This window comes from Oryctolagus cuniculus, chromosome 7 (genome assembly GCF_964237555.1).
Source record: "Oryctolagus cuniculus chromosome 7, mOryCun1.1, whole genome shotgun sequence".
Classification (NCBI taxonomy): Eukaryota; Metazoa; Chordata; class Mammalia; order Lagomorpha; family Leporidae; genus Oryctolagus; species Oryctolagus cuniculus.
In genome coordinates this window covers 97,964,348-97,977,662 of record NC_091438.1, presented here as the reverse complement: position 1 = coordinate 97,977,662, position 13,315 = coordinate 97,964,348, and the positions used below count along the sequence as shown (strand labels likewise).

The 13,315-nt window shown below is 34.7% G+C and overlaps 1 protein-coding gene across 2 annotated transcripts in view; it reads right to left on the bottom strand.

Annotated features, from left to right (window-relative positions):
• Nucleotides 1–13,315, bottom strand: part of LRRIQ3 (leucine rich repeats and IQ motif containing 3) — a 163,646-nt gene that overhangs the window by 73,161 nt on the left and 77,170 nt on the right. For both annotated transcript variants that reach the window (XM_051856362.2, XM_051856361.2), the window contains exon 6: nucleotides 3,076–3,205. In XM_051856362.2, coding sequence (XP_051712322.2) covers nucleotides 3,076–3,205 — 130 coding nt within the window. The remainder of the gene's footprint in view (nucleotides 1–3,075; nucleotides 3,206–13,315) is intronic.

The window sequence follows — 13,315 nt, the reverse complement described above, 5'->3', positions numbered from 1 at the left end:
TGTTAGAAGAAAACAGTGAGAAGCCTTCATAGCATTTGATTTCTCAATGATTTCTTGGATATGAAACAAAAAGCACAGGCAACCAAAGAAAAAATAAATACACTGAACTTCATCAAAATTGAAATGCATTTCCATGGTTAAGGACAAATACTAATACAGAATGGGAGATGATATTTGCAAATCATAGTTTTGATGAGATCAAAATCCTAACTACATAAAGAAATCCTATTACTCAAGAACAAAACATCAAACTAAAGAAAATGGGCAGATGACTTAAACAGACATTTCTCCAATTAACAAATTCAAATAAACAATTAAGTACATGAAATTAATACGTTCAACGTCATTAATCCATAAGGAAACACAAATTAAACCCACAGTGAAATACCACCTCACACCCATCAGTGTGGCTATTGTTTAAGGAAAATAAAACAGAAATAACAGGTGCTGACACAATGTGTCACAACTGGAATTCATGAGCATAGTTGGTGAAAATGAAAAATTCTACAGCTGCTGTGGAAAACCATATGGAGTTCCCAAAAAATTAATAATAAAATTATCATATGATTCAGATATTCCACCTCTAGGTAAATATTCCAAACACATGAACACAGGGACTCAAAGCAGTACATCTATGATGATAGTAGCATTATTCACAATAGCTAAAACATGGAAACAACTCAAGTGTTACATGTCAAAGGAATGGAAAAGCAAAATATATTATATAAATGTAATAGAAGATTATTCAGCCTTAAAAAGAAGGAAATTCTGATACATTTTACAGCAGAGATGAGCCTTGAAGACATTATGCTGAATTAAATAAATCAGACATTCATGGACAAATATATTGTATTTATACTTTATATATATTGATATATTATATTATATCTTTAAATATATTATTAATATATGCTAACAATCTATTAATTATATATATGTATTTATACTTATACAAGACATCTAGAGCAGAGAAATTCTAAGAGACACAAAGCAGAATAGTGATTGCCAAGGTCTTTAGGTTGGGGGAAATCAGAATGGGTTTAATTTTAATGGGTACAGATTTTCAACTGAGAATGATAAAAAAATTTAAGAGGTGGATAGTTATGATAGGCATACAACAATATGAGTATTAATACTGCAGAACTTCATAATAAAATATAGTTTAAATTGTTTTATGTATATTTAATGTGAAAATAATATAAGAAAGACACTCTTGAACTGGCATATATAAATTTTCAGATAAGCCTTAATAAATTGGATACAGAAAAACACAACCAAAGAAAATCTGAGATAAGCCTTAATAAATTGGATACAGAAAAACACAACCAAAGAAAATCTGAGATAAATCACTGCAAAATTTTAGAAAACCTGGTATAAGAAGAACATGCTGGAAGTTCCTAGTGAGAGGAGGACAACAAAAAATAGAGGAGAGTGAGAGAAGAATATTACACGAATTCAACAGACTAATAACAGCCATGGGATTCTCAAAAGTAACACAGAAAGACAGAACACAATGAGGTAATTCTACACATTTCTGAAAAGTTCCATGCTATTCATTTCATCAACCAAATATGAGTTTAGCATATGCTTAGACTTTCAAACTTTTACAAAATTTTTCTCCTTTGCATAAAGTTTCAAAAGTAATAATGTTAAAGGCATTCCACTAAAATAATAAAATAAAGTTAGAAAGAAAAATCTAGAGATTCCTGGAAATAGAGGTTCTAACACTGCTGAGACACAGAAGAATTCTCTGGATCACAATTGAAGAGAAGTACTATGAAAATATTTATAAGTTAAAAGAACAAGAAGCCTAGATTAAAGCCCCTGCCTGCAGTGTTGGCATCCAATATAAGCACTGGTTCGAGTCTTGGCTGCTCCACTTCCAATCCAGCTACCTGCTAATGTTCTTGGGAAAGCAGTAGAGGGTGGTCCAATTCCATGGGCCCATGCACCCATGTGGGAGACCCAAAAGAAGTTCCTGGCTTTGGATGAGCGCAGCTCCAGCCAACTGGGGAGTGAGCCAGCTGATGGAAGACCTCTCTCTCTGCCTCTCCTTCTCTCTGTGTAAATCTGTCTTTCAAATAAATAAATAAATCTTAAAAAAAAAAGGATTACATGAAAATTAAATCTTTTACAGCGGAAAGTTACAGATAATATCTGAATTTCAAAAAGTTTATCAGAATGAGCATGTCAATTGGAAATACAAAATTACGTAACAAAGGACTCTCAAAATTACTGAATTAATTGCCTTGGAGTAGTAAGAAGACTGAGTGGGGAAGTATGGGATATGGAAATTCTGGTTTTTGCCTTTCATTTCATTTTGGTATTTAATTCTGGGAGTGTAAAAATTGTATAAAAATAAAATTACATGGAAATAAAAGATGTGGAGTTTAATGAAATACATAAAGTACTTAAAAAGAAGGGTATGGCCATGAAATAACAAATCACAGGCCAAATAAGGATCTTAAAGTTTCACTACTTCATATGAAACAAAGAGAAAATCAATAAGGAAAAAGATATCACCATGAGTTTTGTTAGAAAAAGATTTTAATAATTAAGGAGTAAGAAAACTGGTAAATTCTTCATCTGATTTTACAGTAATGATCGTATGGTCCTTCTGTGGAAAACAGAGACAGAAAAGAATATTTATCTGACTTTATAAAATTTACCAGAAAAAATTGTTGAAAGAAAAACAGTACACATTTGATAACTAAAATTTTATTAGAACGATCACATATATATTTTATATAACACAAGATTTATTATCAAAGGTGTAGTATTTGCTAATTTATATAATATATAATAATTTTCTGACACCACCTATCTCCTGAAGGAGGTACAATGCTTATATCATCATAGAGTAACAAAGCTATCTGCTCAATATAATCCTTGTTAACACCAGTTTCTCTTAATTCCCAACATCTAATCAAAAGCACATTCTTGGTATCCATGAAACAATTTATGAATAGAGTCTCGATTTATAGCTCAAAATCAGCAAGCCCAATTTCTGATTACTTTACACAGTATTCACCAAATTATGTTCATTAAATAAAATAGAAAATTTATATAACTAACCTCTTTGAATGAGATATCTTGACTTTTTTGATTTCAAGCTGGTATCTTTTGTTTTTAATCCATATAAAATCGAGGAAACATGTTCTCTGTACTTACTAGACTGTTTTAAATCTACAGGAGAATTTATATTCTGTGAAAAACAAAATGAAAGCAGTGATATCTCATATGTTTGGGAGTTCTCAAAGAGCTCTTCACAAGTATTATACATTGATTTTTCTTTAAAAGAACAGGAACATAAGCCTGTGACATAGAGTTAAGAAAAAATGAATAGGGCTCCATTGTATATGATTTTAAATTTATATCTTTAATTTAGATGTAATATTCATATTTATTTATGGGGGACAGTTCTATAATTTAATACAGGTAGATAATATATAATGATCAAATTAGGCTAATTAGCTTTTCTATTCCCTCAAATATCATTGATGTATTCAATTTTGATGAATTGTTCTTTTATTAACAATTAATGATAATTATCTTAGAAAATATATATCTCTTCAGCAATATACATTTAGTTATATATATTTAACTATATGAATCTTAGATAATGCTGTGAAGGACGCTGAGGCAAAAGTGGATCTGTTAATAGAATTCCATGACTATAGAAAAATGTGGGAGGAGAAATAAGCAATAAAAAGAGACACAATATAGTGTTGTCCAGACAGCCAGAAAGGGGAGGGACAAAGTTGTTCCACAGAACAATAAAAGAAGAAAGGGAAGGAGAGGGGACCAGAATTGTTGCAAGTCTTACAGTACAACTGGATCATATATATATATATGTATATATATATATATAGAATGAAGGAAATATTGAAGAGGAGCTTTATGGAGAATGGGGGCAACTCAAACTCAAACTGATTAATGTCTGTAAACTAGTTACGAATGTTTTAATAATTTTCTGTTATTTTTTTTTCACTTCAGAGTTCACCCAGGATTGTAACAGAAGTTTCACCTAGTCATCAGGGACCCAGGCTCTTTCAGGTTTCCTTAATCATCTCTATTTTACTGAATCTGCATGGTTTCTGCACTCAAATGCTTCTAATCTGAGTCCAGACAGCAAGTAGAGCTTCACATATCATGTCTACATTTCAGTCAGTAATATAGAGGAAGAGGAAACTGACAAAAGAGTGCATTTCACATATAATAGGGGGTTTTCATAGAAGTTTTTCAAGTAATTTCTAATTACTTTCCATTGGCTATCTATAGCTGCAAAGGAGAGGATACGAAATACAGCCTTTAACATAGGCATTTTGCTGGCTGTTATACAACTGGAACCATGTTAGTTAGAAAGAAGAAATGAATACATATTGGTAAGCAACTAATAATCAGAATTTTTAGAAAGGAGTACAGGATTATATACTGAAAATCTTTCCCAGTATATGATAGTTTTCTTGATGAGAAACAATTATCTAAATTATGAATATTCAAAAACAATTATCTTCAGACAGATCCTCTTTCTGAGATGTTTGCTTTGTGTATTGTTTATTGAACACTTATATGTTCCTTGTAATTTACCACAGTTTGAAGCTCTATACAGATGCTTAATCATTTAATACTCATAACAACCATAAGCTGTGCTTCTTTATCTTGTAATTCTCACAGACATCTTATATTTCAGAGATTTAAAAACATCACTTTCCAGGCCCGGCACTGTGGCACAACCAGTTAAAGCCCTGGCCTGAAGCACCAGCATCCCATATGGGCACCGGTTCTAGTCCTGGCTGCTCCTCTTCCCGTCCAGCTCACTGCTCTGGCCTGGGAAATCAGTAGAAGATGGCCCAAGTCCTTAGGCCCCTGCACCTACGTGGGAGACCTGGAAGAAGCTCCTGGCTCCTGGCTCCGGATCGGCACAACTCCGGCCATTGCAGCCATCTGGGGAGTGAACCAGCGAATGGAAGACTTTCTCTCTCTCTCTCTCTCTCTCTCTCTCTACCTCTCTCTATAACTCTGTCTTTCAAATAAATAAAAATGAATAAAAATATCACTTTCCTCAAAATTCATTAGTATTTATTTCTAGTTTTAGTGAATTGCATCCATTTCATCCAAAGAAAGGAAAGTCAGATAAATTCCTCGATAGAATTTTGAAATTCATTTTAGCATTTCCATCATTACTTTGACTTCTCTACTTTTTCACAGCTCCTTTATTCTACAATTTAGGGAAGTCATTTTGAAATATATATCATGGCCCCATGTATTTAAATTTTCAGTAGAAATCCCTGCATCAACAATATAGATGCATTTAATTAAATACCTCAGACTTTATATCTTTTAAATTTTATATGTGTTTTCTAATATTTTCTGAAAACAATTTATCTCTATGCTGTGAATCATACTGCAAAAATTTTTTAATATTATTTTCAAGAACTATATATTATTTAGTTATGATATAAATCTCATTTTTCAATCACTGCTGAAAATTTTTTCAATCAACAACGTGTACACAAGAAAATGTCTTTTCAGGCTTTACATGACAAAATCACTATTTTTTCTTGAAATATGAATAAGTAGTTACTTTTTAGCTCATGTATTCATATTTAGAGTTTTTTGTTAAGACTAGCAATAATAATTATAGCACAATAATACAAAAAATAACCTAAAGTTCAATTTGAACTTTAAAAATGGACCCATTCTTTCTTCTAGATATCACACTTTAATTTGACCATTTAAAAAATGAGTGAGCTCAGTGATCTTATTTTCACTAGTACTTGTTCCTTTACAGTCACCAGAAAGAATAAGGAAACAAATAAAAAGCAACCTGTCAACTTTGCGATACTTAATTTCTCAAAAATTCAGTTACTTTAGCGAGTCCTGCCATTTAAAGGACCAGAAAGTAAATCTGTAGCTAGTTCCTTTCAGCAATCTCTTCTGTTTAGTTCTCCCCTTCATCTTCTCTGAATTTATCTACCTGTCATTATATGTCATCATTTAAAGATAATTTTCCCTTCTTTGCTTTTATAAAAGAAGAATCTATCACAAAGGGTACACTTGTGACAGTGGAATAAACCTACAAGAAGATGATCATAAAATCTAAAGTTCTAAATGAGCTATTATACAATGTGCCAAGGAAAAGGAAATAGGTTTTTCTTTTGTATGTAATGCAAGAATGAAAAGCAAAATCATGGAGATGGAAAAGTTACCAGAACACTGAGGACCACCTAATAAAGATCATGTTTTTACAACAAAATGTATGTTATATTAACAATAGCATCTTCCTCCATAAATTTAGAAATTATTTTAAGATTATTTGGTAGCATTTGATAAATGGGTTATGTCCAAGGAACAGTATAACTGTATAACAAACTAATTACATCATATATAAGGGTACTATAAAAGTTTTCAGAAAATTGAATCATAAATTTATTTTGGTGCAATTTTTTTGAAATCTATAGAGTTTCTCATAATAAGCCTTTTACATAAACTTTTTAAGGCCCATTGCATGCACAAATCTCAAATTTTTGCACCAAAAAAAATCCTTATTTTTAAATTCAATTTTCACAAGCTTTTCAAAGTACTCTCAATTTCCTTTGCAAAAGGGTCACAATCAACTCTAGTTCAAATATCTTGGGTATGATAAACCTACATTCAGCAGCTTGATAAAATCTTTCATTATTTATGAAAAGAAAATATTATTAGGTATAGATCAAAGATACTGATTAACCACATGGAAAAGAATAAGAATTAATAAAATGATGGCAATCTAAAGGAATATTTCTAGTATCTTGGTACATCATCTGTTCTCAGCTCTATCTTGATCAATATTTATATAGGAATGATTTGAATCAAAATAAAAAGACAGGCTTATCAAATTTGCAGATGAGTTGGTAAAAGAACAAAATCCTTCAACAGAAATCCAAAATAATGCCAACAGACTGGAACAATGGGTCAAATTAAGCAGATGAAATTAAATAGGATAAAAACATTGCAGTTGGGAAAATCAATTGTTCAAACACATGGTGTGATTTGAAAATATAAGTGATGAGACTTTTTTAGTTGAGTAAATAAATTGGTATTTCATTATATGAAGTGATCCTAAGCTGTATTAAGCCTTTCATCAAGAACGAGGGAAGTCATAGTCTTACCATATTCACTTCTGATCAGAACCATAGCTGAGGCACTATGTCAGGTCAAGGAAACACATTTTGAGATGTCTATAGATAACCTGAAACATGAAAAGAAAGCATCCTATCTACTGAATTATTGTGAAAGTAATCTCTCTATATATGCAAGCTGTGTTCAAGTCCAATATAGAGAACAGGTAACAGAGATACAGGATCCATGCCTTTTCCAATATCCAACTTCTTCCTCTTGGAAAATAATACCATTCTTTGTCAAACCAGAAAAAAATTAGAACTTAGTCTCTGGCTCCTTTAATCTTAAACCAATTTAATATCTGGCTCTTTAATCTTACACCAACAACTAATTTTGGCATTTCTATCTTCCAAATATTTTTAAAAATCTGTTCACTGCTCTCCATTTTCACTGTTAGTTCTCTGATCTAAGTTATGATCATCTCTTCCTGAACAACCACAAACATCTCTTAAACTCTGCCTTCATGTTGTCTCTTACAAAATACATTTATATTGTCAAAACGTAAATCCTATCATGTGCCCTTTTAACTTTAAGTCTCTGGTAGCTGCTCAAGGTGTGAAATCCTTATTATAACCTAGAAAACTCAACTTATGGCCTCTGAAAATATAGCGAAATTCATCTCATGATTCTCTTAATTTTGTGCATTATTCTCCTGATAACTGAATTTCACTTAGTCCTTTGACCACATCCCAACAAAACAAGCTAATGTACGCCTCAGGTCCTAGTGAGAGCTCTGCACTCTGCTGGGATCACTTCTCTTCCCATACTTTGTATGACTACCTCCTTTTTCTTCATCTTTCTTATTTTTAAATAGGATTTTCTCAGAAAAACCTCCAACAACTTTGTCAGAATTGGTTGGCCTCTTTTTATTTACTCTTTCAACACTCTATTGTTTTATTTATAAATTTTTTCAAAATTTTGTTTACTTGAGTTACAGTTTATTTGTTCTAGAATTTAATTCATAAGAATTTTGCTTGTTGTGTTTCCTCAAGGCTGAGAATGGTCTCTGGTACTGCACAGGTACTCAATACTTATTTGTTAAATATTGAATGAATAGTATTCAAGAAATACCAGGAGGAATGGGTGGAGGTTTAAGAATCTTGGCTCAATATAATATAAAATGTGACTCCCATTCTTTGGAGAAAGGAAAGCCATCAGAAAGACTTTTAAAGGGCTGCCATTGTAGGGTAGCAAATTAAAATGCCACCTGTGATGCTGGCATCCATATGAGCACCTGTTTGAGTCCTGACTGCACCACTCCCCATTCATCTCCCTGCTAATTCAACTGTGAAAGCAGTAGCAGATGGCCCAAGTCCTTGGGCTCCTACACCCACGTGAGTGACCCAGGGGAAGTTCCTGTCTCCTGGCTTCAGCCTGGCCCAGCCCTTGCCATAGCAGCCATTTGGGGAGTGAACCAGTGGATTGAAGCTCCCTCTTTTTCCTTCTCTCTTGTCTCTGCCTCTCACTCCGTAATTCTTTCAAATAAATAAATACGTAAAATCTTCAAATTTTTGAAGGGAATTTATAGCTTGTATTGTTTACATGGCTTAATCCCAGTAATACCTTTACCATTCCTATACTTTTTTCCTGAATTCTTTCACACCTTAAAGTTACTCCAAAGACTTTCATTTAGTGACTCTTAACTCTCCAGTCTTCTTACTCTAAGCTCTTTAACATATACATCAACTAAGACTCTCTGAAATTTCTTGAATCTCTCCTACTCTACCTGTTCCTGACTTAGTGAAATATACACAAAATTGTGTAAACATAACCAATAATCTGGTAAGAATAATTATAGCTTTACTTAGATACATCTCTCTATTTTCTCATTATTTGATTCTCCATAGCTCAAGCCAGTGAACCAAAGTAGCAATAAAAGAGTTGCCCTTAGGGGCTGGAGTTGTGGTTTCAGTCTGGCCCAGCAGATTGAAGATTTGTCTCTCTCTCTCTTTAACTCTGCATCTCAAATAAATGAAATAAATCATTGAAAAAAAAAAAAAAAGAAACTGTCCTTAGATGGTCAGAATGTAGAAATAAAGATAATCTATAATAGGTATGGAAGTAGGGGAGATATCCATATATTAATAAATTTCATTCAACTATAATAAGAAAAGAATGCTCAGGGCATTATTAATAATCAAAATAGATTAACTGAGGACCTTTGGAACTCCCTGTAATTGACAAGCTATATGAGTACTTGTTTGTAAGACGCAGATGGGTGTCTTAAGTAGTTATTTCCCCAAGAGAAAATGATTTATCATTAAAAACTAAAACTAAGAACTGGGCCGGCGCCGCGGCTCACTAGGCTAATCCTCCACCTTGCAGCGCCGGCACACCAGGTTCTAGTCCCGGTCGGGGCGCCGGATTCTGCCCCGGTTGCCCCTCTTCCAGGCCAGCTCTCTGCTGTGGCCAGGGAGTGCAGCGGAGGATGGCCCAAGTGCTTGGGCCCTGCACCCCATGGGAGACCAGGAGAAGTACCTGGCTCCTGCCTTCGGATCAGTGCGGTGCTCCGGGCACAGCGCGCCGGCCGCAGCGCGCTGGCCACGGCTGCCATTGCAGGGTGAACCAATGGCAAAAAGCAAGACCTTTCTCTCTGTCTCTCTCACTGTCCACTCTGCCTGTCAAAAATAAATAAATAAAACAAAACTAAGAACTGGATGACAGTGGTAACAATTCCCTATGTCTATACACCAAGAATAAAATTTTATACTGAACTTTTCTATTGCTTAAACTCAAGGCACATTTTCAACCCTTTTTGAAGTTCTTTAAGAGTATGATTTTGTTTTCACATTATTATGTTATTAAGAGGCTTTCTATTGTAAATAAAATCACGCATTTTGTTTTTGTAACAAGGAACCACTTTCAGGCTATCTGTACCCCAACACTCTATACTGTGTTATGCCACAGCTCTGTTTCAAGGATCATCCCAGAAACCTCTCTAGAACCACAGCCAAGTCACCAGCCCAATATCCTGACCTATTTTTTTTTTTCCTTTCCTCTTACTAGCCAGGCATCTTTATGAAGGTGTTTATGCAGAACTTAAGTTTTCCAGATAGTGTTAAAAGGGATAACTTTAGAAGTACACTAAAACACAAACTAAAATAATTGTCATATTTGTGTGAATGAAAATCATTAGCTCTAGCATTTAGCCACACAGCCTCTTATCAACTTAGTAAGCTAGGCATTCCACACAGGGCATGCAATGCATGCATGTCAATTAAATGCTTTGGTCAGCAAAGTGGTAAACTGTAGGGTGCCACTTAGGTTCTGCTTTCAAGAATAAATGTTGGTTAATAAGAAAAACCTTGAAGAAATTGATATGGTTTAAAAAAATCTTATGGGAAACAGTTACTAGTTAAGCTGTTACCCTTCAAATGATGTCAGGTTAAACTGTTATTTGAAAAACTGCTCCTATATGGCATTTGATTCCGATCTTATTTCCTCTTAAGAAAGAGGACTAGAAGTGGTAATACCTTTGTTACATGGGGAACAGAATTCCCAAAGGATAACCTGGATAAATAAATTCAGGAGACACATAATGTATATAAAAAGAAATGTGGCATTTCTGTTCTATACAGAAAATGGCCAGTGTAAATGATGGCAGTGCCTGAATACTATATTTTGCTGCAAATGTCCAGGTTAAGAACACATGGGAAAAAAAGAATCATAGACAGCCATTTCTCCTTCAATTCAAGAATGGCTAATCTAGTGTCTGTCGTTGCCAAAATGAAAAGTGCCATGCGTAAATTCCTGGGGCAAACTCTTTGCCATATCACAGTGGACACTTCGTAGTAACATGTGAACTCAATAAAAGATATGCTGCAACGTTCCATGAGATTTTAGAGTAGGTTATAATTGTAAATTGAGCATAAAACAATGCCAGATTGTGAACAATAACTGGTACTAGGTGGAACAAACAAAGGACAGGAGAAATTGCAGAAGGCTCAGATTTTTTGGAAAATCTCTTCAAATATGTATTTGATTAATTTTATTTACATGGAAATTTAATTGTATTTTAAATACCTTTATTTTCCTAATACACAGGTTACATTGCCTGATAGCCTTATATTATACGTGGGTTGAGTATTCTAATCTAAAATGCATGGGGCCAGATATAGTTCAGATGGCAGATGTTTTGGGGATTTTTGATTATTTGCATGAGGTATCATTGAGATATGGGACCCAAGTCTAAGCACAAAATTTATTTATATTAAATATATTCCTATGCATGTAATCTAAAGGTTTTAAACAGTATTTTTAATGTGCCTGCGTTTTGTCTGCATCTGTCACATGGTCAGATGTGGAGATTTCCACTTTTGACATCATAACACTCAAAAAGTTTGTTTTGGAATCTTTACGATTCCATACTTTTGGATTAGGGATCCTTGTAGCAATAATTGGAAATAACTCTGTATCTGGCTTGCCTAGAGATCATATTTCAAACAAAGTACAGTTCTTCTGCCTTTATGGAATCAATGTAATTTTATTTATAACTTCGAGGCATTCATCACATTCTATCTTTTCTCACTTTATTATTACATAGTTTCACAGCTCTCACCCTTAGTAGAAATTAATCTCTCTGAGGACTGTGGCTGTAGTTTTATTATTTTAAGATCCTTGCACCGCTTTTATTGGATTCTCCAATCCCTGTTGTTGTTATCAACTCAGATAACCCAGATACCTATCAACAGATGGCTGAATAAAGAAATTACGGTATATATACATGATGGAATACCCCCTAGCCATAAAAAGAATGCAATTCTATCTTTTAAACCAAAATGGATGCAACTAGAGAACATTATTCTTATTGAAATAAGCCAGGGCCGGCACCATGGCTCAATAGGCTAATCCTCTGCCTGCGGTGCTGGCACACCGGGTTCTAGTCCTGGTCGGGGTGCCGGATTCTGTACTGGGTTGCCCCTCTTCCAGGCCAGCTCTCTGCTGTGGCCCGGGAGTGCAGTGGAGGATGGCCCAAGTGCTTGGGCCCTGTAGCCCATGGGAGACCAGGAGAAGCACCTGGCTCCTGGTTTCGGATCAGCGCGGTGCGCCGGCGGCAGTGCGCCAGCTGCGGCACCCATTAGAGGGTGAACCAGCGGCAAAAGGAAGTCCTTTCTCTCTGTCTCTCTCACTGTCTACTCTGCTTGTCAAAAAAAAAAAAAAAAAAAAAAAAGCCAGTCCCCAAAAGACAAAAATCAAATGCTTTGACTTATTTCAGGTAACTAAAATAGCACAAAATATAATGTATATGAGTGAAATTGACATTTTGAGATTTGATTATTATTTATACCTGTTGTCTACACTCTTGATGAAAAGTGGCTTTTCTACTTACTACTTGAATTCTTTACTTAATGGATAATTAAGCTTGTGATTACAGACTAAACTGAAAGTATATCAAGGCAAAAATTAAAAGAAAAGCAAGAAAGGAAGGAGGTGGGAGGGTAGAAGTGTGGTAGTGAGGGAGTGAGGGAGGCCAGGGTGCGAAGTATCATTAAGTTCTTAAAACTGTGTACATGAAATACATGAAATTTGCCTTCTTCATATTCATGAAAAAAAGCAGTAACAAAAAAGATGAGAAATTTCATCAGCTTATTCAACAACTATGAATTGAAGGCTTAATTTATGGTATAATGATACCACAGATAAAAAATTATTATGTGTTACTAAATTCTATATTCCTAAAATATTTCATAATGTAATAATTCATTTTTTGATAGATGGAGAAAACATGATGAGTGAGATAAGGGCATCAAAACTGAGAAAAACACTGTAAAACATACGCTGAATGCTAAAAAAGTTCCTTATAAAATTTACATTTTATTAAACCTGGTATTTTAGCTTAACTTGTTAGAAACATAGTTTTCAGGCTGGCGCTGTGGCTCAATAGGCTAATCCTCCGCCTGTGGCGCCGAGACACCAGGTTCTAGTTCCGGTCGGGGCGCCAGATTCTGTTCCGGTTGCCCGTCTTCCAGGCCAGCTCTCTGCTGTGGCCCAGAAGTGCAGTGGAGGATGGCCCAAGTGCTTGGGCCCTGCACCCCATGGGAGACCAAAAGCACCTGGCTCCTGGTTTCGGATCAGCGCAGTGCGCCGGCCGTAGCGGCCATTGGAAGGTGAACCAATGGAAAAGGAAGACCTTTCTCTCTGTCTCTCTCAC